The 27,650-nt window shown below is 44.8% G+C and overlaps 2 protein-coding genes and 1 non-coding gene across 7 annotated transcripts in view; 2 read left to right on the top strand and 1 right to left on the bottom strand.

The window, feature by feature from the left end:
* SIMC1 (SUMO interacting motifs containing 1) overlaps positions 1–8,066 on the top strand; it is an 85,891-nt gene extending 77,825 nt beyond the window's left edge. The window contains exon 10 of the mRNA XM_027605018.2: positions 6,752–8,066. Coding sequence (XP_027460819.2) covers positions 6,752–7,014 — 263 coding nt within the window. The 3' untranslated portion in view covers positions 7,015–8,066. The remainder of the gene's footprint in view (positions 1–6,751) is intronic.
* Positions 7,674–21,509, bottom strand: KIAA1191 (KIAA1191 ortholog). Of its 5 annotated transcripts, none has more exons than XM_027605019.2 (9): positions 21,277–21,509; positions 20,098–20,210; positions 19,751–19,837; positions 16,970–17,148; positions 13,712–13,838; positions 11,542–11,666; positions 9,550–9,656; positions 9,213–9,355; positions 7,674–9,093 (listed from the first exon to the last, which is right to left on the bottom strand). In XM_027605019.2, the coding sequence occupies exons 3-9, from the start codon at positions 19,776–19,778 to the stop codon at positions 8,885–8,887; spliced, it is 918 nt and encodes a 305-aa protein (XP_027460820.1). In that variant the 5' UTR covers positions 19,779–19,837; positions 20,098–20,210; positions 21,277–21,509; the 3' UTR covers positions 7,674–8,884. The 5 variants fall into 5 exon arrangements, with proteins under 5 accessions (XP_027460820.1, XP_027460823.1, XP_027460821.1 ...); XM_027605022.2 differs by having other exon boundaries at positions 16,970–17,164; positions 21,277–21,476; XM_027605020.2 differs by lacking the exon at positions 21,277–21,509 and adding an exon at positions 20,665–20,685.
* Positions 21,510–24,155: 2,646 nt separating this feature from the next.
* On the top strand, positions 24,156–24,263 carry LOC113930048. Its single transcript, XR_003522424.1, has one exon. It is a non-coding gene; the product is annotated as a U6 spliceosomal RNA (small nuclear RNA).
* The last annotated feature ends 3,387 nt before the right edge of the window (positions 24,264–27,650 follow it).

Below are 27,650 nucleotides of genomic sequence, written 5' to 3'. Positions count from 1 at the left end.
GCGTCTGCCTGCGGCTCAGGTCATGATCCCAGGATCCCGGGATCAAGCCCGGCATCGGACTCCCTGCTCTGCGAAAAGCCTGCTTCTCTCTCTCCCACTCCCCCTGCTTGTGTTCCCTCTCTCGCTTTGTCTCTCTCTGTCAAATAAATAAAATCTTTAAAAAAAAACAAAAACAAAATAGAAGGTCTGGGTTTGAATCCCAACTCCACCACTTACTCTGCTAACTTTATGTCTCTAAACCTCATTTTCTTCTATGGAATGGAGATGGTAATATACACCTTTTCAAGACTGATTGTTAAAAGATGTGAGAAAAAATAGTGAGCACTCAATGTTAGTTGAATCTCAGCCTGCCTATTTGCACAGCCAGGAGTAGGCTACGAGATCTTTATGTTTCAGCCTCTTGTAACTAAAACTTAAAAGTGCATTGTCAAGGCCATGACATTTGTGGTTGTAGAGTTTGTGCATTTTTTAGCCCCCTCAAAGAAGGGTACATGTCCTTCTCAGAACAAAGCCTCAGAGGCAAATTCCATGTTGTACTTAGCCTCATCAAGGTTTACATAATTGTTCTTTTGGAGATCAAGCAGAAAGTTTAATATTAAAGCAGCCTGGTTTTATTTAAAGTTCACCTTTAACACTCCTTGTTTACTTCTGTTTTGCTTCCCAGGGAATACAGCTGGGCCTTGGGGGCAATAGTGACTTAAGATGGACATGGGATCCACTTTCATTCCAGAATATTTTTATGCTTCTAACAAGGGAGGGGAAAAACTTAGACCAGTGTATATTGACCAAGAATAAATGAGATGTGTTCCAGTGCTATTTTATCCTTAACATTTTCTCCACTTTCTTTGGAGACCAAGAGTTAAGAAGGAGAAAAAATATTTAGAACCAATAGTTTGGAACAATGTCTTCCAAAGAAGGCAGCTAAATGGCACCCTGACATGGTCAGTATCCTTGTCAGTAGGCTTTTTACTGTGAGGGCTCCTTAGTCATCTCTGCCCTCTGCAAGTGATCTGAGGACATTGTGGAAGGCATTTGGGGTCAGCCTGAGTTGTCCAGCTCCACGGATAGGAGAAGAAGGGAAGAGGTTGGGGAGCCCAAGCTTGTCCTCTGTTTAGGGAAACATCTTAGCATGGGGGAAGAGAAGAAGAAAGACTAGGTAAATTCACACACCCTTGCATATATAATCCAATAACCTGGGGAAGGTGAGTATCATCCCCTTTTTATAGACGGGGAAACAAAGGCTGAGAGAAAAGTAAGTGAGGAGCCAGGATTCAAACTTAGGTCTGTTGCCAAAGTCTATGTGCAGTGAAAACACACTGGAAGGAATTATTGTTCTATGAAATCACTGGGTGAGATTAGGTGAGACTCTAAGGAATTTCCAACTCCCTGTTTTCTAAACTCTCGGTACATGGTTAAATTACTTTTGTACAAACCCTTGACCTTGGGGAAAAGTATATCCTGAAGCCCCATACTTTGTAAATATTTCCAAAAAGGCAGAGCAGCCCCATGGAGGCATAGATGCTGGGCTGCCAGGTAAGCTCACATTCTCTGGCTAAGAGAATCAATCCCACCACACCCCAGTTCCATAGCCATGCAGCTCAAGTTTGAGCCTCAGCCAAACGGCAACTTGCTTTATGCCATGAGTTTTCCTGATACTTGTGAATTGTTAATACCTCTTATTTTGAAACTATGAATGCTAGGAATTTAAACATACAGTATTTAAAGGAAGAAAAACACCTGTTTTCCTGAATTCCACTTGGCTAGACAACTTAGGCAGGATGGCCCACGGAAGTCAGACCTCAGTTCCTTCTGAGGAGAGATACACACAGCCTTCCTACAAGGAGCCTGTCCAGAGACGGGAGAAAAGCAGATGCTGGCAAGATCAACTCAAGTCATATATTCATCCAGGCAACAAATATTTACAAAATGCCTTCTGTGTGCCTGGCTCATTGGGAAAACTTCAGTGAATAAGACCAATGTGGCCCCTGCACTCATAGAGCTTACTGTGAAGAGATTGACCCTGAACAAATAATCACATAAATAACATCTAATCACAATTAAAATAAATGCTCTGAAGGAAAGGAGAAGTGCACAAAATAGGAGCACCTATTCTATTTTTGGAGGGACCCATAAAGACCTCCCTGAAGAAGTGATACTTCAGCTGAGATAAGTACTGGTGGGGCGCCTGGGTGGCTCAGTCCGTTAAGCATCTGCCTTCGGCTCAGGTCATGATCCCAGGGTCCTGGGATCGAGCTCCACATCGGGCTCCCTGCTCAGCAGAGTCTGCTTCTCCCTCTCCCTCTGCCCCTACCCCCCACCTCCCACTCATGCTCTCTCTCTCAAATAAATAAATAAAATCCTTAAAACAAACAAAAAAACAGGACTGGTGTTAAGCCAGGCAAATAGGGCAAACTTTTCCAGAAAAAATTAAAAATGGCATGTCCGGAGCGCCTGGGTGGCTCAGTCGGTGAACCGACTGCCTTCAGCTCAGGTCATGATCCCAGGATCCTGGGATCAAGCCCCGCATCGGGCTGCCTGCTTCTCCCTCTCCCATTCCCCCTGCTTGTGAATCCCTCTCTCCACTGTCTCTCTCTCTGTCAATTAAATAAATAAAATCTTTTTAAAAAAATGGCATGTCCAAGGGCCCTGAGGCAAGAAGTTGTTTATCAAGTCCAAGGAACATAGAACAAGCTAGTAAGACTGGAATGTAGAGAGCAAGGGGAGACTAGCACAAGATGAGACTAGAATAGTAGATGGATAGGGCATGAAGGGACTTCTGGGCCCTGTTAAGAAATGTCAGCTTGATTCCAAGAGTGAAGAGAAGCCATCAAAGTGGTTTTGCATAAGGTTGCTCTGCCTGAGGTGTGGCAAGTAGTTTGGCGGAGGACCAGAGAGGTCCCAGGAGGGGTCATGGTGGCGAGGGTGTGGGTTGTGCAACGGGGAAGGCCGTGGATAGAACAGAAGCACTTTGAAGATCAGTTTGTCAGGGCTTGGGTAACTGAATCGCAAGTAAGGCTCCAGGGTTGTGCCATTGCTGACACGGACATAAATGGAGAAAGATCTGCAGAGAAGATAAAAAGCGCAGTGTGACTGTTGAGTTGGAGATTCCTATGGTGATGATGATGAGGAGGAGGAGGAGGAGGAAGATGATGATAAAAATAATAATAGTTACCTTAGGGGGAGCCTGGGTGGCTCAGTCAGTTGAGCATCTGACTCTTGGTTTCTGCTCAGGTCATGATCTCAGAGTTGTGAGATCAAGCCCCAGGTTGGGCTCTGTCCTCAGCATGGAGTCTGCTTGAGTTTCTCTCCTTCTCCCTCTGCCCCTCTCCCCCTGCTCTAAATAAATAAATAAATAAATAAATAAATAAATAAATAAATTTTAATATAATAATAATAGTAGTTACCCTTAGTAACCTGATCCAGGAACCTAATAATAATACTATGAGCCAGAACATCTTGCATAAGGCATTGTGCTAAACTCTTTACATAAATCGCCTCACACAGTATTCCCAACAGCCTCTGATATAAGACCTCCCATGCCTACCGAAGCATAAAATCCAAGGCCTTGCCAACTGGACCAGAATGGCTGAAGTCCACTGGCCAAGAGTTCCTCTCCCTTGGACAGTGCTTGGATAGGAGCTGCCAACATTTACCTCTTTGAATGTCTGGTATTACTTTAATAAACTCCAAATTCTTCTTGCTCCCACTCCAAGTCATCCCTATTCCCCTCTGTTCAGCCAGTTCTTTCCATTCCTTCAAAATCATTTTCATATTTTTCAGAGTAGCATATGCCTTACAAAAACTACATTTTACTAAAAGACTTTTGTCCCCCTACAACCATTCTCCACCAGTAGCAGAGTAAAATAGAGCACATTCCCTGGCTTAAAACCCTCCAGATGCTTCCATTTGCTCTCAAAGGCCAAACTCCACATTGTTCTGTGGCCCAGCCTACCTTCCAGTCTCCTCTACTATCGCTTTCCCTTACCACCCACATTTTACCTCTAGTTCTCAAAACAAGCAAAAGCTTGTAAATGCCTCAGGGCATTTACACTTACTGTTCTCACTACCTGAACTGCTTTTCCCCTAGACCTTTGCACAGTTGCCTCCTTCTCATTCTTCAGGACTCAGCTAAGAGGCCCTGAGTAGAGTGGGCTGCTTCCCTCATCCCCCCAATGCCACTGTTTCTCACAGCATCCGATTTATTTCTGTAATTGTACTCACCAAAACTATAATTGTTTTTGTTGGCTGGTTTACTGTTAGGCTTCCTGCAACTAGAATGTCAGTTCATGGGGGCTGGGCCCACGTCTCTAATTGCACTGTATCCCCAGAAAGCAGCCCACTTCCAGATGCATAATAGGTGCTCACTGGAATTTGTGTTGATTGAATGTTGAAAGGGCCCTGATAGGACATCTCAAGGCAGCTTTGCTTCCTGTTTCCTTTTTAGACACTCTGTAGTGTTTGTTGTACTTTTTTCACTTTACAGTTAGGCCCGGTGCTATAAATTTAGAGGGACTTTAGCTGAAAAGATACCTGAAGGTTGAAGAAAAACATATTGAGCATATTATTTGAAAGTCTAACCTAGTACATTGCTTAAAAACAAGTTTATTCTGTTTCCCAAATTTCTGGCTACAATGTAGCGCAGTTCTAAACACCCTGCTAGAAGAGGTGAGGTTATCCCCATCTTCTAAATGAGGAGATGGAGGAAGTGATGCCCTAGTGAATGCTGGTGCATCTGGGAGTCCGCAAGTCCTCCAAGCTCGCCACAGCCATGGTCCTTTGCCTGAACTCCATATATTTCCCGAATCCTGTTGGGGCTAATCTGTGGATTTGGATGAGAGACCTTTATAACTTCTTTTACTTTTCCTCAATATTTTTATTTTTGGAGGGTTGAAAGAGTGGTACAATGAACATCCATTTACCTTTTATGTTGATTTACTGGCTGTTAACATTTTGCCACATATTGGTTTATCTACTGATCCACCTGAATACTTTTTTTTTTTGAGAGTTGAGAGTAAATTGCACCATCATAATCCTTCATGCCTAAAAATACTTTGGCCTAAGAATAAGGATATTCCCGTACATACCACAATTCATTATCACACTCAACAAATTTATCCTTAATAGAATATTCTCTAACATGTCCCAGTAGTATCCTTTATAGGTGGCTGGGTCTGTTTTGAGCCAGGCTCCAAATATCACACATTGTGTTTGGTTGTTGTATACTCTTTGGTCTCCTTTTACACAGTTCCCACCCTTTCCTTGACTTTCATAATACAGACATTTTTGAAGAGCCCAGACCAGTTATTGTGTAGAATATCCCATAATTGGGGTTGTCTAATTATTTCCTCATGATCAGAGTTCTGTTAAATCCTACTGGCAAGAACACTGACTAGATGAAGATGTACACTCCTTCCCAGCACATGACAGCAAGAGGCAGTAATGTCAGTTTTGTTCCATTATTGGTGATGTTAAGTGTGATCATTTGGTTAAGGTAGTATCTATCAGATTTCCCCATTGCTCTGTTATTAGCTAAGTAATCCAGAGAGTAAAACTTTGAGACTGTGAATATCCTATTCAGCCTTCCACTCAAGGGTTTTAGCACCCACTGATGGTTCTTACCTGAATCAGGCTTTACAATAGTAGATTGAAAAGTGGTTGCTTTCTAGTTATACGTTGCCTCTACATTTCTTAACTGGCCTTCTTCTGCAAAAAGGGCCTTTCCCTTCTTCCTCCCCTCCTTTATTTACTATGGACTCTGCACTTTTTAAAATGTCATACATATAACCCATTTTTGTCATTTTTTTTTTAATGATCATGTCCAAAACGTAGCCAATAAGAGGACTCTTCACGCTGGCTTCTGTGTCCTTTTGACGTGTTCCCGTGTGTGTGCGCACGCACGTTTTCCCCCACTCTGTTTTTAAGCATTCCCTTACTTTCTTATAAAAGATGTTCCAGGTTCACCTTGTAATTTCCTTGCCATGGTCCTAGAATCGGCCTTTCCTCCAAAAAAATTCTGGTTTCTCTCGGTAGGGAGTGGGGAAAAGCATTAATAAATCAAGATCTGGGTGTTAATATGCTGATTACTACTGGGGTACCTGCTTCTAGGCCCTCTGACAACAGAGCTAGAAAATTACATAATTTTTTTTTAGAAATACGAGTTCATAGCAATACCTCAATTTCCAATCCCTCAGAATTCTTCCTCTCCTCCTGTTCCATAACTGAATCACTCTTCTCCCACAGCAAGAACCCTTATTCTGAACATGGATATATTTATTTGGTCTATCATACAACATACACGAAATTGTTTCTTTTCAACAGAATTACTACAACAGACCAACACTACAACAAACTAAGATACTAATTCAGTATTTCTTTGCAATTCTTTTTATACTAGAAATCAGTCTCCCAGAAGATATTAAAAATTCACATGGGTCTTTTGCAAGTGTTATATTAACTTGTAGTTGCATTGTTTGATCTAGGCTCATTGCTTAAATCAACAAAGGGAAAAAACTAAGACAATTTTAATTTGTACAATTTTAATATGCAAAACCTGAGGACCAGAGAGAACCAAGAACAAAGGACCTTTTAGAAATTTGAGTGACCACAGATACTCAAATGACCTTTGACTTGTACTCCTGTAATCACCAGTCAAGTCTTTGCCCAGGCTCTACCTACTAAAATTGGACTTCTTAAGTCATAAAGGAATAAAAAGCCATTCAGAAGAGTTCAGCTGACTTTTTCCCTCTTGCAGAGCACTTACGGAGTTCAGTGATTGATCGGAAAGACTTAATCATCAAGAGGATTAAGCCCAAGCCCCAGCAAGGGGATGACATCACGGCACTGGATGTGGAGAGGCAGATTGAGGCCTTCCGCAGCCGCCTGACCCAGATGCTGGGGGAGCCGCTGGCGCCCCAACTCCAAGACAAAGTGCACTTGTTGAAGCTCCTGCTCTTCTATGCCGCGGACTTGAACCCTGACGCAGAGCCTTCTCCGAAGAACTGGAGCAGCCCCTGAGGTCCTTCTAAGCACTGAACACCAAAAATACCTCCTGAACTCTATCTCCAACTACTTGGAAGTTCTGAAAGTATCTGAAGTAGTTAAAAATCTTATAGGACCAAACCTATCTTATTTATCTGTAGGTTATGACGACTTTCTCTTTAGTAAATTTTTTTGATATTCTATCCTAGCCTGTTCTCAAATATGGCTTAAATATACAAGGTGTATATATTTTTTAATAAATTATTTATCTATACTTTTTTTGAAGCAGGTAATACCATATGAACTGTACGTTTAACATTTCCATTAAGCCCTCTGAACAAATTCTGGACATCGATGTATGTCATTCAAGGTACTGACGACCTGTTTCAGAAGAGAAAGATATACTCACTTCTCCCTGATGGATCTCAAACATCCTATATTAGAGCTGTTATATTGCCTATGAATTTGACTTTGTGGCCAGTCCGTTAAGATCTAATGTAATGGGGGTGGAGGGTAGAAACAAAAAGATTGAGCGTGTTACAAATAATTTGATGTTAAAAGGATACAATAAAAAGGCAATGGTTTTTCAAAATACCAAGTTTACCATGCTTAGGTTCTATGACCGTGAGTAGGCAGAATGTAAGAACAACTCTTACATACACACACACACACAAAGGCTATCCACATTTGAGAAAGCAGTTTAAGAAGTTTGTTTATTGTCAAAACAAATAAGAGATACAAGCATAACAGAAGACACAAATAAATTAATTATTCTGATCATTTTAGACTCCAGGGCTTCTCGATGGAAAAGTCAGCTCAGCTCCTTATGTAGACATGATAGTATCCAAAACAAAGAAACAGTGGGAATTTGAGACAGCGTTTAAGACAATGACTGAACACATACATGGTGAGGAGAAATAAAGTGGCTTCCTTAGTTCCTTTCCTCAGTAACATACATTTATAAAAGTATGCAGCTCTTTCTGGGGAGCAATGTTTCATGTAGAAAAATTTTAAATTCTTCCACTTCCCAGAAAAAAAAAGTCTTATGCCTGGCCTGAACGAGAAAATCAAAAGAGAAAAAAAAAAAATCAAAATAGGGTTAACACTAGTTTCACATGAACCTCAAGACTATGATCTAAATGTAGGTACCACCTTCTGTACTTGAAAAAAGTGTAACATCCATTTATCTATACCAAACCAGTAGACTGAATTTTCTCCCTTGGGAAGTTTTCAACCGAATTGGAGGTAAATTAATTTCATTTTAAAAGAGCAAAATAGGATATGCAAGATGTTCTGTGACACATAAAAGCATCCCTCCAACAGCACTGGCCCAGAGGTGCTCTGGTAAGAAGTGGCTGCAGGACAAAGTGACCTATAAGGCCTACCAAACACAAGGACACTCCAGTTTCAGCACAGGAAGTAGGGGGGTCCCTGCCAAGTCCGGCTGCCAAACAGATCTCAGGTCCCCCAGTTGACAAGACTGGAGCACAGTCAAGAGGGTCAAAGTCTCAACTAGTTGGGCACACCTCTACTCCATGATTTGTCCATGCACATGTTTATAGTGGTAAAGAAATCACGAAGCCTCAGTTCTGGAACAACACAAACGTTATTTACCTAGTAAGCAATGATCAAAGATCTTGTCTAACGTAAATGATACAAAATGAATAATGAGGTCCCCCATACCTGACTGCTGGGATTATTTAAACTAAACCATACAAAATGGCTTCTTCCACACAAGGACAAGCTTTGCACTAACATTTCTCAAAAACCAATTACATCTCCAGCTCTAGCCTCAGTTTAAGAAGTTTAAAAAAAAAAAAAAAACCTTTCCTATGTCAAAGCCAAGGTAAAAGGGGAGCTGGGTACAAGATACCCTCTATCCAGAGCCCCTGGAATACAAAGAGCTCTAGAAGCCAGTGGGTGTGAGCACATTTAAGTCACGGGGTTTGAGATTATGGGTCCGTGGTGGTGGTTTCTTCCCTTCCATCACTGGGATGTCCATCTTGGGTGGCTTGAAGGTTGCTGGATCTTCAGCTATTCGGGTGGCCTGAACACGGATCAGTTCCATTGGAGAAGGTTTCTGGGCTCCTCTGTAAGCCTGGGTGGCAAAACCTCCTATAGAAGTAAACCAAAAAGCAAATTATTTCAAAATTAGTAGGCAGTCCCCAATAGACATGGTAAAATGCCACCCACATGCGTTTGTTTTTTGTTTTTTTTTGAAGGCGCGGTCTTACCTGAATCAGACTTCTGGAGGGATCTTGGTCCAAAGAGGCTCCATTTATCTGCCAAGTTTCTGTCCTTGTCCCCACTTGCAGAATCCATGGTCCCAGGATTTGGGCCAGGCAAGGCTGTGGAAGGACCAGAAGTGAACCAGCCTCTGGAAGGGAAAGAATAAAGCATATCCTTATACCCCCTTCCTATGCCTCTAGAAGTATCTCATGCCAAGAGACTGGGAACTGTCAACTTTCCTGGCTCCCTCTGAAACCACAGGCTTAAAGTCCCAATTCTGTATGCAGCACTAACTTTTCTAGAAGCACACTGCAGCTCGGGAGGCTCACCGGAAGAGCTCACCTGGACTTTTGCTTAGGGGAGGAGTGGGGGGTGCTGCTTGGGGTGGACTGGGCTGAGGCCGGCTGCTTCTCTTCTCTAGTTCTCTCTCCACTCTGTAGCTTTAGTTTCTGTGCAGATGAGTAAGAAGAGAAACTTCTTTAAAACGAGAGCAAATATAAAACAGCTAGTTGGGTATAAATAACTTGATTGACACTTTAACAACAGGCAAAGGGAAACACATTAGTAGGTAGAATAATTTTGGATTATAGAACAGATATTCCTTTGATTTTGCCGTACTAGACAAAATTCCCATCTTTAAGAAAATCTATCCATTCTACAACATATCTCAAACAGCTCTGTACTAAATACCACACTAGAGCTTTTACTTTCGGAGAAGTAATTTTCCCACACTTGCCCAGTAAGTGGAAGAACCAGAACTCAAGCTGGAGGCCTTGTAGGCCTTTTAAGTAGGGCCTTGAACTCTTAGGCTGCTTCTCCCACCAGCTACAAGCCCTGCCCTTCCCAGTGTCTCAAAGCCAAGACTTAGGCATGCTATTCCTCTCCAGCTAAATGCTTTCTCTGTGGCACCTGTCCCCTTCTCTCCCTTTTCCCTCCCATGGCCAGTCACTCTGGGTGCCCTGGGCATTGTAAACACACCTCTAACATACAGACTAGCTGTCTAGGAGGGGAGAGACAAGTCTACTTCTCAGTTCTTCTAGGTCAAGGCCCCTCCACTGTCTCTGTGCTCCATGTGTAGTAAGCCCAAGCTACATTTCAAACAAATGAGCATGTCTAAATGTTCTCAAACACTCACCGTATCAATTTATGTAAGCTGGCATTTCAGCCATCCTCAATTCTACTCATGTGGCCAAGATGCAGAAAATGGGCCAAAGTCAACTCTACCATTATACAGAGTGAACTGCTCAATTGAGGAATTCTGACTCACACCTATCCTGAGAAGTTCCCAAAGACTGACAGTGCCCCTCTCTGGAAGTATCTGTCTTGTCTGAGAGATTAAGCTGGTCACCAACCCAACCTTGATCCCCTACAGCAGTGGTTTTTACACTTAGGATGCAAAGAATCATCATCTGGGATGCTCACTGTGAAATGCAAACACTCCACAATTTCTCATATCCTTGCCCACGGGCCACCAGATCTATATTATTGTATATCCTTCTATATATTGTGTATCATGATCCCCCTCGTGAGCCCCTTCAGGAGCCAGATTCTCAGACAACTTTCGCATATGGAGGGAAAAAAACACCAGGAAATAGGGAATCAGGAGACTTGAGTTCTAGTACTGTGACTGGTTAACTATACAACCTTGGACCTGTCTCTGCATTTATAAAATATAAAAAATAGTATCTCCCGCCAAGGATTAGTACAAAGATTAAGTGAATGCAAGTGCCTCATAGGTCATAAGGCACTATTAAGTACCAGCTGGTATTCCCCAACAGAAAATCCCTTGAAACTGTCATTCATACGACTGTTTAGTCGTCATTAACCTTATCAAAAATTAGTCTTCACTTGTTTACAATTTTAGAAATGAAAAGGTCAATTCTACATTTGATTTTAATTTTGTAAAAAGGAAACACAGAGCACGATGTTCCTTTCCTGCTAAAGTGTTACCTCTGTTAAGACTGCCCTATTCTCCTCTCCCTCAAAGTTGGTCACTCTGGTACACAGAGTACCCGCTTCGTTGTTCATAATGTGCTCACACACATCACATGTGTAAGCTCAGAGTCTCAGCTGCTCCTCCAAACCATACGGAAACAAGGCGGATACCCCCACTTTATAGATGGATAAGCAGAAACCACCAGGCTAACAGCTCTGGAGCTTTCAACCAGAAAGCACCACCAGGGTGGGACTAACCCAGTACTGAACTGCTCGCCCGGTTCTCTCCACCGCTCTCCACGACGCCCAGCTAAATGCGCCGGTAACATCTAAGCCACAGCCACATCTCAAGCTATGAATGGAGAGGGCTTTTTTAAAGTTCCTAAGAAACAAGCTTACGTGGAGCGCTTCTGCCACTCGAAGGTACTTGGTCTCCTCGGTGGTAAGGCCCTTGTGGGGTGTGTAGCCAGCATCGCTCAGCCCTGCCTGTTGCTCAAAACGCTGAATGCTCTCCTGGGTCTGTTCTGGGAACAGAGGAGATGACAGTCATGCCCATCCCCCTCTCCCCCCGCAAACTGGGGGGGGGGGGGTTCAACACGGACATCCGCTCTTCTCCCCAGAAGTAAGAGACCACACTGACCATCTCAGGAAGAGGGGTCCCCCAAACAAACATTACTTGTACAAAAGTTCTCTAACAAGAAGGAAGCCTTCCCTCACACCGAGCTAAGAACAGGTTACTCCCAAAGGGAGTGTCAGATAACCTCCAGGGAACGTTTTTTTTGTATTTAGAAACGCAACATGGAGGAGGCAGCTGACATTCAGAAAAGTGCAAGTTCTCCAAGCGTAAAGGTTCCTCAGACAGACTCACCACCCTCATCATCCACGCACAGACTTCCACCAAAGAGAAACAGGCCACTTTTAGGCTGGATGGCACCAACGTACCAATTAGACCCAAACCACAGAGAACATGCCTTGAACTAGCCAAGGCCTACAGACCCCGTGTTTCCCATGTATGAGATCTGCCATCACGGTGCCTGGAGTAACAGATGGGCTGAACTCAATGGTAGGTCAGTCTGACCTGGCCAGTCAGTTATACTGTGGAATGACTGACAGCTTCAACTGCACCCCCACTACATACTACACCCCTTCATCCAGGAATGTGGCACCTGTGGACCAAAAGCCTAGACACCAGATGTCCTTTATGACTTATTCGTTCCCCTTCTAAGGAATGATTTTATTATCATTAGATATAAAAGCAAAGAAAAAAAATGCATAAAGATGTTTTCCAGTCTTACCAGGTAGCCACCTGAAAATGTAAAAAGCAGGAAAGGATTTAATGAATACCAGGATTTTAAATGCAGTTATTGTTTGTTTGTTTGTTTAATTTAAGACTAGAGCAACAAAGTTCGTGGCAGTATTAGTTAAGAAAAATAGAACGGTATGTCTACTCTACCTGTGATTATATAAAAATATGCTCAAAAGTGGAAGTGACTAGACCAGATACGGATGTGAGTGATGCGGCACACTAGGGCTGTTACAACATTCCGTACTGCTGATGAGCAGTCTTCTCCATGGACAAGTTAATGCTGGGCTAAGAGAGCACTGCTAAGCTCTCGAACACCGCCACAGTATGTTCTCAAGCTGGCAAACTACAAGCGGTATTTGCTGATTCAAACAGTGCCTTTATGTGTGAATAAAAAGAGTCCAAGTAAGAGTTTGGACTTTTGGTTCTTAGGTGAATTTTCCAGGAACTGCCCAAGACAGGCTGATGCCCTCCCAGAGCAGATAAACAAGAGCTACCGACTTCAAAACTGAGCCAACCAAAGAACCTCTCTGTGCTCTGCAGAGCTCTGTATCTAATAGGTGGTGACTCCCCACAGCATCCTGAAGGGCCCTCCAGAACTGACAAGCTCATTTAACTTGTTACAAGGTTTTAAAAGAGAGGAAAAAAAGGAAAAAGAAAAGCCAGCTCTTGTTTTCTGGTCTCATTAGAACCACAAACCACACCCTTAAGGCTAAAGATGCTTGAGACACCAAACTTGCCTCAGGTCCAGGAAGAGAAACAACTTTGAGCCTTTCAATTTAAAAAAAAAGAAGAAGAAGAAGGAAAGAAGAAGTGCAGGGCAGGTGGGAGATGCCTCAGTGTGTCACCTTCTCCAGGAGAGCCTGAGACAGTCACAGCAGCGGCTCCCAGCCCCTGAGCACTGGGGCCATCTAAACCTCCCCTCAGCCTACCAGCCAGATTCCTCATTTCATGGACAGGGAAACAGCCTCAAGAGTTAAGTCACCTGCCCGATGCCACACTGACACACATGGGAAAATAAGACTGTCATCAACAAAGCAGCAAGAATGAACTTAAATTAAATGAGATGCTTCATATTTGGCAAATCTTCCACCTAAACGGATCTTTGACACCGGAGCGTCAGCAACCACACTGACAAGTGCCAGGCAGTCAGGCCATGCCATGCTAAGGCATGGGAGGCTGCAGAATCCCACACAGCCAGCTTGCAGGAAGCCCAAACCTTTCCCACCCCTTCTGCATTCTATTCTGAGGATGCAAAGTGCTTACTTGTGATCAGAGAATTCATGATGACATGAGTCGCTTTAGCCTTCACCACAGGGGCTTTGTCCACACTGTCAGTGGCCGATGACAGGGTCATGGCAGGGGAGGAGACACTGGCCTCCCCTTCCTCCGTCTGTTCAAGAGAAGTAAGGAGGCGCTTGAGCAGGGCAGGGGAGTCACACAACCAGATTTACTCCTTTAGGGGAGAAGTTACTGAAATACCTTTCATCTGATACGTAAGGAAATATCTGAAGGCGGGTTGGTTGTCTCCACTACCTTCCCAGCCCCTGTCTGTCCAATATCCCATACTACTGTGTCCCTAAGAATGCAGAAGAAACACTTATTACTAAGCCCCGACCATGTACCAGGCACTATGCTGGCTTTTGCTTCATCACTGCATTTGTTCAGTGTTTCTCGAACTTTGCTGAGCATCAGAATCCCACAGGAGGACTTGTTAAACACATTGCAGGACGCACCCCAGAGCTAATTTGGGCGGGATGGGGGTGGGTGGGGGGGTGGCGGCTCAAGAATTCATGTTTCTAACGAATTCCCAGGTGATGCTAATGCTGCCAGTGCCCAAAACCACACTGTGATGCCCATTACTCTACAGGTTCAAATAATGGTATTAAAAAAAAAAAAAAATCCAAGTAGCTTCCAATCTTTCACATGAGAGAGCTGAAACACAGCACCTTGGGAGAAGAGAACTGTGTTCATTCTGTTCTCTGCTTCTCCAAAGGAACTGAGAAGAAAGATGGTCCAAAAGGAGGAGAGAAGTAAGTACTGAAATGCCGCACCCCTGTTACAAAACAGGGTTTACATCTTGTAGCTATAACCCGCTCCAGTAAAAGGGACCTCTGATTTCTTACTTGGAGCGCGGCTGACAGTCTGGACCCGATAGGACAAACAGGAGAATGCATGCAGGGAGTCAAGCCAAGCTTTCCTTTGAGAGAGCAGCTGTCCCAGACTGTCAACTGCTCCAGCTGGGGAGCGAGAGAAAACTGGAAGCTCGTCCCCTGCCCAGTGGAGTAAGCAGCAGCCTTTATGATGAAATGGGTGTGCCCCTTCAAAGCACTATCAGAAGCCGTGCTTGGGGCGCCGGGGTAGCCGACTCATGCGACTCCTAGTTTTGGCTCAGGTCATGATCTCAGGGTCGTGAGACTGAACCCCAAGTCGAGCTCCATCAGCACTGAGTCTGCTTGAAGACGCTCTCCCTCTGCCCCTCCCCCCACTTGAGCCCCCCTCACCCCCCCCCCGCCTCTAAAATAAAATCTTTAAAAAACAGAAGCCATGCTTATTTTCTGCTTTTGTCCCTGGAGTCCGCTGCTCTGGCCTCGCAGCCAGGCTGCTGGGCCCTTTCTCCCTAGCACTGCCTATACTTTCTACACTATATGTATTCTCTTCAACAAATGACTGGGTCAGATTTCAGGAGATAACTGACCAGGGAACTCCCCCCGCCCAGAGCTGTAGAGGATGCTTTCATAAAAGAAGCTCCCTATTTGAGAGCTTCATGGGGGGGGGGGGAGGCTCACTGAAAAGAAAGGAATAAATATAGTTCTACCAAGTGAAAGTTAAGCAAGGAGCCAGGAGTCACACTATCAGCTACACACCCAATGTGTCAAGCCTTTTAATGCTCTTTTATGTAATCCCCAAAACACCTCCATGATATAAAATATTCTCATCTCTCAGATGGGAGACACTGTGACTCAGAAGTGAAGCTGTGTCCCCAAGGTCATTGCTAGTACATAGTCCCTTAGGGGATTCACACCCAGGTCTGCTTCAGCAGCTGCTTGCAGTGCACTTCCTGCCCCACCCTAGGCTGTCACAGGGCTCAAGTTCAGTGAAACTAGCTGCAGGTTAAATGGCCTCACCCAAACTTGGCAGGCCTAGTTTATTTGGGCATGCTTGGCAGCTGGAGAGTCAGAGGCAAGGGAGACACAGCCCCTGCAGTCAGGAAGCATATCTGCTCCAAGCATGTGAGAACCTATGAAGCCAAACTGCACAAAAGGGCTGGAGAGTAGATCAAGGTGCAACTGGGGGAAGGTGTTAGTGGGTGGGTGGGTGCGTGTGCGCACGCATGCGAATGCACGCACCTGTCTGTGTCTCTGTCAGGTGGGACTTAGGAAAGAGGCAGCTTTTTTTTTTTTTAATATTTTACTTATTTATTTTTGAGAGACAGAGAACATAAGCAGAGGAGCGGCAAGCAGAGGGAGAAGCAGGCTCCTCACTGAGCAAGGAGCCTGATGCGGGGCTCCATCCCAGGACCCTGGGATCATGACCTGAGTCAAAGGCAGACTCTTAACTGACTGAGCCACCCAGGCGCCCAAAAGAGAAGCTTTTACATAGGATGGCAGTGGGAAGAGGCATTTGAGGCAGGAGAAACAGCATGAGGAAAAGCACAGTATGTGTTCAAAAAAGAGCCAATTTTTCCCCCAATCACCCAATGAACATTTTTTCTTTTGGAATCTACTTTATGCCAGGTCCTCTGCTAGATACTGCAGATGGGAGTACAAAATTGGCCATGGCCCCTGACCTCAAAAAGCTAATGGGAAGTGATAAAATAACGTAGGGATTATGACAAGGGCCCATGATACAGGGGAGAGCTCAAAGGGAAAGGTAGTAGTCTTATCGAGAGGATGGAGGAAAATCCTCACAGAAGAGATGTCCGATCTAAGATTTAAAGGATACCATTTATCAGGAGTGGGGAGAGGGGTGAGAGAACAGGATGGGGACTATAAACATTCCAGGCAATGAGCAGTGTGACACAAAGACTTAGAGGCATAAGATACTCAGTAAGTGCATGAAATCTTAAATTTAATTCCCATGGTTGGATCACGGGGCAGGGGGATGACACAGAAGAGTCTCAGGTAGAAGACACAGCCATTCTATGGGGCGCCTGGGTGGCTCAGTCGGTTAAGCATCTGCCTTCAGCTCAGGTCATGATCCCAGGGTCCCAGGATCAAGCCTTGCATCAGGCTCCCTGCTCAGCGGAGAGCCCGCTTCTCCCTCTCCCTGCTGCTCTACCTACTTGTGCTCTCTCTCTCTGTCAAATAAATAAATAAAATCTTAAAAAAAAAAAAGACACAGCCATTCTAGTTTGAATTCACAAGAAAAAAAAGGCCCACCAACTCCAGCTGAGGCACTGAAAACATACAGGGACTGGTGACTGCCCAATTCTACAGGCCAGGAGCCACTGAAGGCTTTTGGAGCAGAGGAAGGAAAACGAAGAGGTTGGGCTTGCCAGAAGCAGTCAGTGGAGTCAGATACCTTGGCGAGGTGCTGATACTTGCGCTCTGGAATCACTGGCTTCCAGGGGATGCTGCCCATGTCCGATGGAGGAGGAGTCATGGGTGTAGGGTCCTCGAGGGCATCATCATAGCTGAATGCCCGGCGGTACATCCCGATGGGCAGGGACATCTTGCCTAGAGGCCCACTAGGCTCAAGAGCTAAGAACAGAGATACCTGTCAGGATGGGTTCAGCAGTTGAACATGCTAGTATCTTTAAATTCATCTTTAGGCAGGAAAGCTCTCAAACATTCTTATTCTGGGACAGAGCAATAGCTCATTATTAAGTTAATCAACTTAATAGCTAATCCACTCAAGAAAAAGTAATAGTACTTAGTCCTTTCTTTATGCCTGACACTTTGAATTCTCCATTTTACCCATTCAGAGCCCTAATCCACTTTTATGGAGTAGAAAAACAAAGTTCAATTTAAATTTACTTGAGCAAGCTCAAACAACTTCAAAGTACAGTTCGGAGTCAAAATCCAAACCTATCTGATTTCAAAGCTTATGTTCTTTGTGCCACAGGAGCCACCCCACAGTGATGCCACGGCTCTCAACTCATGCAGGACTGAAGATACGAAGTTCTTGCTCCCATTTTATAGATAAGGAAACTAAGGCCTAGAGGTAAAGTGATTTGCCAAAGCTCATTCAGAAAGTAGCCAGCTGGGGCTCAACTGCAAATCTTCTGCCTTCCTACCTAACTTTACCAAAAGAAAACCAAGAGTGCTATTACAAGAAATATTTAAAACAATTTGCTATCTACTGTCACCTCTAGTTTCGAGCACTCTATATGACTTAAACAGCAGAGCCAATTTCCATCACGGAAATTGCTGACAACCACTCATAGAACACTGCCAGGCAATCCTGCCATTCCTGTTCACTGGAACGGACTGGCGGAATGGCCCACTGTGACGCAGGCACCCTATTTCAAGGGCACTCTCAGTTCTGCCAGACCAGGGAGCAAAGTTCATTTTAGTTTGTCGGCTAATCCTTTCACAGCAGAACTGATGCCCAGATCCTGCCTTCAGCAGGACGTTTTCCTGCTTAAAATTATATCGTAACTCTCTAAGACATCAACTTCAATGGCAATAAATCCCAAACCGGCAAAGAGACTTCATTTAAACAGAAAGGAGAACAAGCAGCTACCATTTTTATTACTATTAATAGTTACTAACAAATCCACAGAAATAAAGAATTGGTGGTTGCCAGAGACTGGGATGGGACAGAGGAGGAGTCACTGCTAATGGGTACAAGGTTTTCCTTTTGGGGTGATGCAATGTTCTGGACTTAGATGGTGGTGATGGCTGTACCACCATGTGAATATACTAAACACCACTAAATGGTTCACTTTAAATGGGAGTTTTATGGTATGTGTATTCTCTCAATTAAAACAAATATAGTTAACCGTCCGCCTTGGGCTCAGGTCATGATCTCAGGGTCCTAGGATCGAGCCCCACGTCGGGCTCCCTGCTCTGTGGGGAGCCTGCTTCTCCCCTCCCCCTCTACTGCTCCCCCTATTTGTGCTTGCACTAAGTAAATAAAAAATAATAATAATAAATAAAAATTAAAAAAACAAACAAACATATAAGCAAATAATGATTACCAAATACCCTTCCTTGCTGGGCAGCTACATCCCTCATCTTACCTGATCCTCATTAGGCAGATATTCTTCCCATTTTCCAGCTCAGGAAACTGAGGCATAGGTCTTAAGTGACACCCAGCTAGCAAGGTGGGGACTGCATAACAGATCTAAGCCAGTGTTCACACTCTACATGCAACACTCCATGCTCCCCACACTACAAAGCTTTAACCTTATGAGCACAACCCTATGACCCAGATGGTTACAGGGAGTTTATGGTAATCTCAGCAACAGTGAAAGACAAACTAAAACACAAACTGATGATGTTAGAGACCACAGATGGATACACATCAGGAGACATGGGGGAAACTCCTCTATTAATCAACTTAATTTGGGAGCAACTTCAAAACATCTTAAAGATTCCTCCCAGCAGCCATCCCGATAGCCCTCCTAAAAATAATAAAGTCAGCTAAAATTCAGTAGGAAATATACTCCTACAGATAGAGACCAAAAAATTGTCTGCGCAGTAAATATATATTCATCACTAACTTTTAACTCACATTTTCACATATGTTATGCTTAATCTTCACAGCAACCTTGAGAGAGAGGCACTATCTGACTGAGAATCAAAATCTGAGTGAGTCAGATTTGATTAAAAATCACGGGCCCTTCCCACTAAAACAGTCCTGGGAGGGATCAATGACTTTAGTAACCCAGAAAGTACTGCCCTACACAGGCCCAGGATTCATTAAATGTTGCTGTGAGCATTTTCCTAACTGCCCAAGTTTAATCTACCTTTAAATCAGGCCGGTGCCTTTTTGCCCAGACCTCCATTCTGCCCACCCTCAATCCCCTCCAAAAAGGGGAATTAGTACAATCGTTTGGTACATATTACAAGAACCAAACAACTTATTCTGAATTCTTATTTGGTATCTGTAGGAAAGTGACAAATTTGGCATACCTTTAAGTATGAAATGACTGTTCTCTCTCAATTTAGGGTTTGGTTCATACCCTGGCTGGGTGGTTAATAAGGTAATATTTAAATGATGCCAATCTATTAAGTTTAAATACTTGCCTGGTGGCAGAAAGTAACCATTAATATATGGTTGAGAAAAAAAGTGGTTTCTATTTAGCTTAAAACATTAAGGGCAAAGCAAGACTTTATCAAAAAGAATTAAGTTTACCAGGCACTTCTGGTTGTCTCGAAGCCATTGAAAGACTGGGATCCAGATGCTTTTTCTATATAGAATTCGGAGATGAGTCCCTGCCACCTAATAAAAATAACAAAGGGCATTTTCTTACAGTGAACACCAAAGAATTGCTCCAGTGCTGTTCTTCTGACAGGCACACAGAGTTTTATGGCTTGTTTACAAGGCTGAAGCACACATAAAAGAGCCAATGGGTGACAAACATGCCAAAGGAGGTTTAAAAAAAATTTTTTTAAAGGAGAAAGTCAAAGGTCTCACCTGTGGCTGATCTTAACACCTGTGATATGACAAAGGCACTATATGTGGTGAAAAGGTCACCTTACCCGAGTGAAATGATGTGACGATTATGCTGACAGACAGGTATTAATGAGGAACATTGTCCAGCTGCTGCAAATTAGCAAATCTGCTTGGGAAGAGTCCATCCATTTCAGAGGTTCTAAGAATAACAAACAACCAGCATTGGTATAGCCCTTCAGAGTCTGCCAAACACCTCCCTGTACCTTCATGTATTCTCCACAACCTTGCAAGAGTGATTATACATATCATTTTTAAGTAAGTTAGGACTTACTTAACCAACAGCAAGGGGCTATTTACCATAATGGATAAACTCATTCTTTGTTGCTAACACTAATACTCCTAAGGGTTTTTATACAACACTTATCTTGCGTTTTAACCCTGCAGCAACTCTGCAAAGCACTCATTTATCCCCTAAAATTTTAAAAGAAGGAAACTAAAAATCAGGAGATGTATTTATGTGATTTGTCCAAGGTCACAGGTAAGTGGCCGGATCTGCAAGGCAGGTAGTTTCACCCCCATTTTCAGGGGAATTAAAACAAAACCCTGAAAAGGCCAAGTTATTTGCTTTTCAACTTGCTACACTGCCCCTCTACCTGATTAAGTTCAGGGGACAAACTAGTTAGTTCTTCATTAAAGAGCATCGAAGAAACCAAAGTTCAGCCATCCTCCGGGTCCAGGAAGCATTCAGACCCACATACATCCTTTCCACTTCCCCTTCCCTTTCCCTGTTCCCACTCCCCGCAGAGCTCACGCAGCTCCTTCACAGGATACGGAACAAAGCCACCAGGATTTGAAAGGTCAGGTCTGACCCAACCCCCCTCCCACCCCGCGAGACTAAGAAAAAGGAGATTAAGGCCGGGGCCTGGCACAAGCCGAAGGTCCTCCGAGGGCCGGGCAAGCCGGAGGCATGAGGTTGAGGGCGTGGAATGGGGGTCACGGCCTAGGCCAGTCTGAGGAAGCCGAGGCGAGGCCCGGTGCGGAGGTTGCAGGGGGACCATCAGAGAGAAGTCCCACTGGGAGACCCCAGATGGTGCGGCAAGAGAGGCAAGGGGCGGTCGGGCCGAGCTCTGCGCCTGGGGAGGGGAGAAGGGAGAGGGACCCAGAGGCCCCGGGTCAGCGCCTCGGTGGAGGGGCCAGGGGCGCGCCCCTTCGGATGCGCGAAGGACGCAGCCCCAAGGAGGTCCAGGCTCGGTCAGTCTGGTTACCTGTTCTTTCGCCCCCGCGGGGCTGCCTGCGGCCCGAGCTCCGGCACTAAAGAGGCTCTGAGGACCCACGTCTCAGGAGGCGCTGTGACGCAGTAGGGACCCAAGCCATGGTGTGAGCGGCGTTATGCCCGTGGCGACACCGAAGGCCCCAGGCACCAACCAGGGAACACTGGACGCCGGGTCGGCCGGCAGCCTTCCCTTACAGCCTTCCGAGGTCTCGTCACAGCACGCGAGACTTGGCCCGAGAGGCCCTCGGGGCATGCTGGGAACTGTAGTCCAAGGTCGGGAAGGCTCCAGGACTTTACCCGCAGGGTGAGTTGGGGGACCACAGTTCCGAGTGTAGAACTAGCCATCTCCCTGAGGAAGAGCCCCCCTTTACCACCATCCTGTGCCTTGGTCTGTGACAGGCTGAGGAAGATGGAGATAGCACTGCAAAGTGACACCTTCAAACTCGTTTCGCGGAGGTGAAGTTGGGGCCCAGAGAGATGAGAAATCACTTGACTCATTAAGAGGTGAAGTGAGCAGGCACCCCCTTCCAGAAACAGCTGTTAGGCAGGGTTCATACTAACAGCACAACCGAGGAGCACCTGCTCTCCCCTCGGTCCTAATATCATTTCCCTTTTACACTAAGGAAAGTGACACTTGGAAAGGTGCCAGCTCAAATGTCACATCCTGAAGGAAGACTTCTTTTTTTTCCCCCTAATGGGTTTAGAAATATGACAAAACAGCAAAGTTGAGGAAGTAAAAGAAGATGAAAAAAGAAATCTATCCCCATTTCTACCCCACGTCCAAAGCTTGCCATCAAGGCTCATCTCAGGGGGCTCTGAGGACTGATCTCACATTTAGATTCTGCATGTGACATGTGCTGGGCCTACTGGCAGGCCCCACAGGCTTCACTCCTGCAACTTTAAACTTCGTGTGCCATTACCAAACCTCGGTGCTTGAGCGCGCCACGAATTCAAATCTTTTATGAATTCTAGAATTAGCTTCTGAAAAGCACAATTACACTGCAGTGTGATTTTTGTGTGTTAAAAGTGTTACTTTGGGGGAAAAAAGTGTTACTTTGGGGGCGCCTGCGTGGCTCAGTGGGTTAAGCAGCCGAGTCTGGATTTGGATCAGGTTCTGATCTCAGGGTCGTGGGATGGAGCATCATATCTGCTCCGCCCTGAGCACAGAGTCTGCTTGTCTGTCTCCCTCTGTTCCTCCCACCCCCTTGCTGACACCTTGCCCTCCTCCACAAAAGGATAGGCTACCCCGCACATTTCAGTCAAGGGGGAGAAACAGGACTTTGTACCCTTATATAAATGATAAACAGCAGCTTGTTTTTATCACCAAATAAAACTAAAGTCTTTCCTGACTCTCTGACTAAAACAACTTTATCTCTGACTTTAATAGTACAAATTTCTGAACCTATGGCATTATGTTGATCATCAGGTAAGAAAATTGCTGTTTCCCACAAAAAACAGACTAACCTTTTAACCTTCACGATCTTATGGGGTTTTCCCCTTTAAATAGGTGTTGTATTTTTTACTGAGGAGCAAATTATTTTAAAGCCTGGTGCCCCTTAGAAGGCTTCTTTGCAAGTAAACCACTTTTTGAAAGGGTCTGTTTGCATAGCCGAGGATTCAGTCAAAACTGAATCCAGAAGGCCCAGGAAGGGTACGTTTTGAACTGTTTGAACTCAGGCCATCTTTTGCAGCTCCTGGGGTGGATTTCTTGTAGCTTTTTTTCCTTGTGCTTTTTTCTGACTCTAGTTTTGGTTCACAGCCAAGCCTGCTTCCAGTTCTATGCACAGCCACTTTATTTCCCCAGGGGTGGCAGCATCAGTGGGAAGTTGGTCCTTGAGGTCTGACTGTATAGTTAAGTGTCTGGGAGCAGACAATAGTCAAGGGTCCCTGTATGTGACCGAATCTGGTTGCCTTTTAATGTATGTTTATAACATACAGTTACTATGAAACTAATATTCTAAGTGCTTTTGTCTCCAAATTGCCTTTTTGCACTTAACTTAGGCATTTCATACTTTAACAAATTTGGAGCCTCAAAAATTGGAATTGACCAGGATCTCTCTCTCTTGTATCCACCTTGGATGCCCCAAAGCATCCTACATTCCTACTTCATGGGGGAGGAGGCAGGCAGCAGGACGGAATTCTGCCTGCCTGCCTGCCTGCCTGCCTGCCTTTGGACATCTGCCCTCTGTGGCCAATCCAAGCCGTCAGAAAGGCCCACTCCTTAGACAGACTTGCCAACATTCTCAACGACCCATCAGCAGACAGGAACTTGTTTACTGAGAAGGGAGCAAATGGGGCATTTGCATTTCTGGGGTTTCTAGACTGGGAGCTCAATCTGGAAGCCTGCCCCACATAGCATCATGGATGAGGCATTCTCATCGCCCACTCAGCAGCAGAGAAAACTAACACTCTCAAGGGGACCCTGGCAAAGATACCTCAGCCAGGAAAAGGCAGAGTTGAAATTCAAGCCCAGGGCTGAATGCCCTGCTGATAGTTTGGCTGCCGGCTGTCCTTGGCCTCAGCTCCTCCACTTTTAATGTCCCAGGGGCAAGAGAGTTGAAGGCACAGTCCGGCAGAGAAAAAAACTAGAAGTAACATCTCCCTCTAGTGGTGAGGGGGAAAGATTTCACTGAAGAGATTAATTAAAGGATGTTGGGTCAACTGTCCGTTGGTCCTTAGAGACCAGCTTCTCCAGCCTGATATTACAGGTGGCACAACTAGGTACAGAGAATAGAAGGAACCAGGCCAATGTCACACAGTTAGTCTTGGGGCAGTTAATTAATTTCTATTTCTATAGAAATAGAAATAGAAATTAAATGTGTTCTTGTGTCTTGGCATGATGCTCAGGGCTTGGGACACACTGGGGAGGATGTGCTCCCTTTGGCAGCACATATATTAAAACTGGAACGATACGGGAGAGATTAGCATGGCCCCTGCACAAGGGATACACTGGGAAGGAGGCCACAGTCCCTGATAGTTATGAGCTGAATTGTGCCCTCCCAAAAGTCGTATGTTGAAGTCCCAAACCCCAGTGACTCAGAACAGAACAGTACTTGGGGCTAAAGTCTTTAAAGGATAATTACATTAAAATAAGGCTGGTATCCTTATAAGGAGAGGAAGAAACCCCAGGGTGGCACACACACATAGATGAAAGGCCCTGTGAGGACACAGTGAGAAGGCAATTAACTGCAAGCCTGAGAGAGAGGACTCAAAAGAAACCAAACCTACCACCATCTTGATCTTAGAATACTAGCCTCCAGAACTGGGAAAAAATACATTTCTGCTGTTTAAACCACCCAGTCTATGCTGCTTTTTATGGCAACTCTAGCAAACTAACATGAGGAGACAATGACTGATTATGAATAAGTACAAATCAAATGTCATGAAGCAATAGCACCAGGTGCTATGTAATAGAAGGACTGACTCTGGAAAGTCAGGGGAGGTTGCCCAGAGAAGTACAAGTTATGGCGGCAAATAAGTAGGTGGGAGAGGGTGCTCTGAGTGGGACACCAAGGTAAGAGCAAGACCCAAAGGTAGGAGAAAGCTTGTGCCTGAAGAATTGCGAGGAAGTAGAGCTGGGGGAGGTATCTTTAAGGTTGGCAGAGCCCCCATTTGGTTGGGCTTTACAGGCCAAGGTACAGAGTTTGGTCTTTGCCCTGAAAGCCAAGAGGGTAAGGGGCCATCTCAAAGTAGATATAGTGTAAATGACTCTGACGTCAGCCTTTGGTGACAAAGGGAAGGGACAGTTAGAAAGGTTAGTTGCAATGGGCCCTGGTGTGATTTTGCTGGGCTAGGTTTTGTTAGGCTAGAATGGTTTATCTGGATGGCAGAAATCAGTGCATCTAAATGCAGCTGGGAAGAATCAAGCAGAGATGGAGGTGTGGAAGATGTGAGTGAGGGAGGGGCTAAGAGCCCCGAGGGGCAGGAAGGGGCACCTGGCATTCAGTAAGCTACCTAAGGCCTAGGAGCTTTTCAGGGACCTATAAAAAAATCTGAGCGCTAAAAGTAAAATCATTGCCTCCAAAAATTTTTTTAGACGGTGAATAATCAAAATTAATGTTTAATTAAGTGCCAGCACAACAGATTATTATGTCAACTTCCTTTATGACGCTATTTAATGTTCAAAATGGCAGTTACATTTGAAAACAATTTGGGAGTTAGATTTCTCTTACCTTAAAATAAATCCCAAGTAGGTGGCTCAGGCTTCTGCCTTTAGCTCGGGTCATAATCCCAGGGTCCTGGGAATCGAGCCTCATGTCAAGCCCCACCTCAGTCAGGCTCCCTGCTCAACGGGGAGTCTGCTACTCTCTCTCGCTCTGCCCCGTGCGCTCGCTCTCTTTCTCTCTCTCTAGCTTGCACTCCCTCTCTCAAGTAAATAAATAAAATCCTTTAAAAAAAATAAATAAATCCCACGTAGCACCTTAGTGCTCCTAAAAAAAAAAAAAACCCATAGCCAATCACAAATTAGGCAAACTACCCACAGCTAAATAATTAAAGCAATTTTAAAAAAATTATTTAAGATTTTTACAGTAAAAATATATTATTCAATATAGGAAGTGAGTACATCTGAATATGTTTGGTATGGTACATGGTGGAGCCTTCTAAAGACAGACTAGGGCCAGAAGAGATCTAAAAACCACCATGGGGGTGGGGGGCAGATTGTGTGACATACGAGGGACTGGCCCAGAAGAGGAAGAAGTTCTCAGGACATTTGGTGGAAGAAGATTGGCAAGCCCCGCTCTGATGGCTTTTTTGTGGTCTGTGAAGTAGGAGATGAGGTTGTTTCTTCTGTCTGTGAGCTGAGAGGGGGAGGCACGGTGGCGGGCAAAGAGAGAGGAGCATGAAGAAGCTTTGAAATTGCTGTTTCAGAGAGTGGAAGAGTAGAAACTACCTGGAAAGTGCGGACGACCCAGTTGAGGATGGTCACCAAAAGTCAATGTTTGTGCTGATCTGCCTTGTTGTGTGTCTCCTGAAACTCAGTTTGGCAATCTGGAAGCAGGCCCCGAGAGAGGGGCTTGTTGGATTCACCCAGGGGTGGGGTTCAACAGAGTGAGCAGGATGAAGGGTCAAAGTGTAGGAGGAAGTTGACATCTTTTGAGTGCCTACACCACGCACAGGGATAGACACTTTCACTCGCCTTACCTCAATCATAAGGATCATTGTATCAGTTAGGATGCATTTAACTACAAGCAAGAGAAAAACTCGACAATGGCATAAGGATATCTGTTTGCTTACCAGAGAGTCTGGAGGAAAGTATACTTAGGATTGGCTGGGAAGTTCCATGATATCAAGGATCCAGAGTCTTTCCTTCCCCCACTCTGCCCTCTGTCAGCAAGTTAGGATTCCTTGCAGGCTTGCACCTCAGGTTTGCACTGTGGCCACCCCAGCTCACAAAGCATGGCTTCCTTGATGACAGCACTCACTATAAGAAGGGAGAAAAATCTTTCCCAGAAAACTGGCAGTCCTCTACCTATATCTCCTGGGCCAGAACGGAGCCAGATGCTTACACCTAAACTAACACTGACCAAGGGGAACTGGAAGGCCTCAGTTAGCTATTTATTTTTTAAAGTTTTATTTATTTAAGTAATCTCTACACCCCACGTGGGGCTTGAACTCATGACCCCAAGATCAAGAGTTGCATGCTCTTTCCGACTGAGCCAGCCAGGTGCCCCTAGCTTAGTTTTAAATTATGACTCCTCCTGGGGGCTTGGCACATGCCAAACAAATACAACGGGGGTTCTGTTAACAAGAAAAACAGAGAAATGTGTGTTGGGTAGGCCACCAACAGTGTCCGCCACAACCATTATCTTCCATTTTACAGTTGAAGAAAGAGGTTCAGGAAGGTTATGTAACATGATAAAGGTCATAGACCTAATAAGCAGTGGGTCCAGAATCTGAGCCCAGATCTTTCCAATACCACTATGCTGACTCCAAGACCAGTTTTCTTTGCATATAACAATGGTTCCCAACCAGGATTTGAGGACATGAGGGGTCCCTGGAGACAGTAAAGAGGTGGGAGTAGGGAGAGGAGGGAACCTCCTGGGTATTCACCTATCTCCAGGAACTTTACAGAAGTCACATGTTCCTAATGAGACCACAGAAACAGTTCCCAAACTGAATTTAATATTAAGAATCCAAACATAAGCCAAGCAAGAACGATCAATAGTTGCTAACTTGGGAAACAGGCTATTCAAGCAATCTCAAGTATCATCTCATAGACTACTTATCGGTCAGAAAGGGGAAAGGGTATCTTGCAAATGGAGCAATCTGGTGGACACCACTTTTAACCAAGTGATCACATTAGCATCATCAATACTAAAACAGGCTGATATTTATGTGCCCTTGGTGTGATGCCCTTACACACCT

The sequence above is a fragment of the Zalophus californianus genome, chromosome 5 (assembly GCF_009762305.2).
Source record: "Zalophus californianus isolate mZalCal1 chromosome 5, mZalCal1.pri.v2, whole genome shotgun sequence".
Classification (NCBI taxonomy): Eukaryota; Metazoa; Chordata; class Mammalia; order Carnivora; family Otariidae; genus Zalophus; species Zalophus californianus.
Note: the sequence above shows the minus strand (reverse complement) of the source record. Positions and strands in the feature narration are given on the sequence as shown.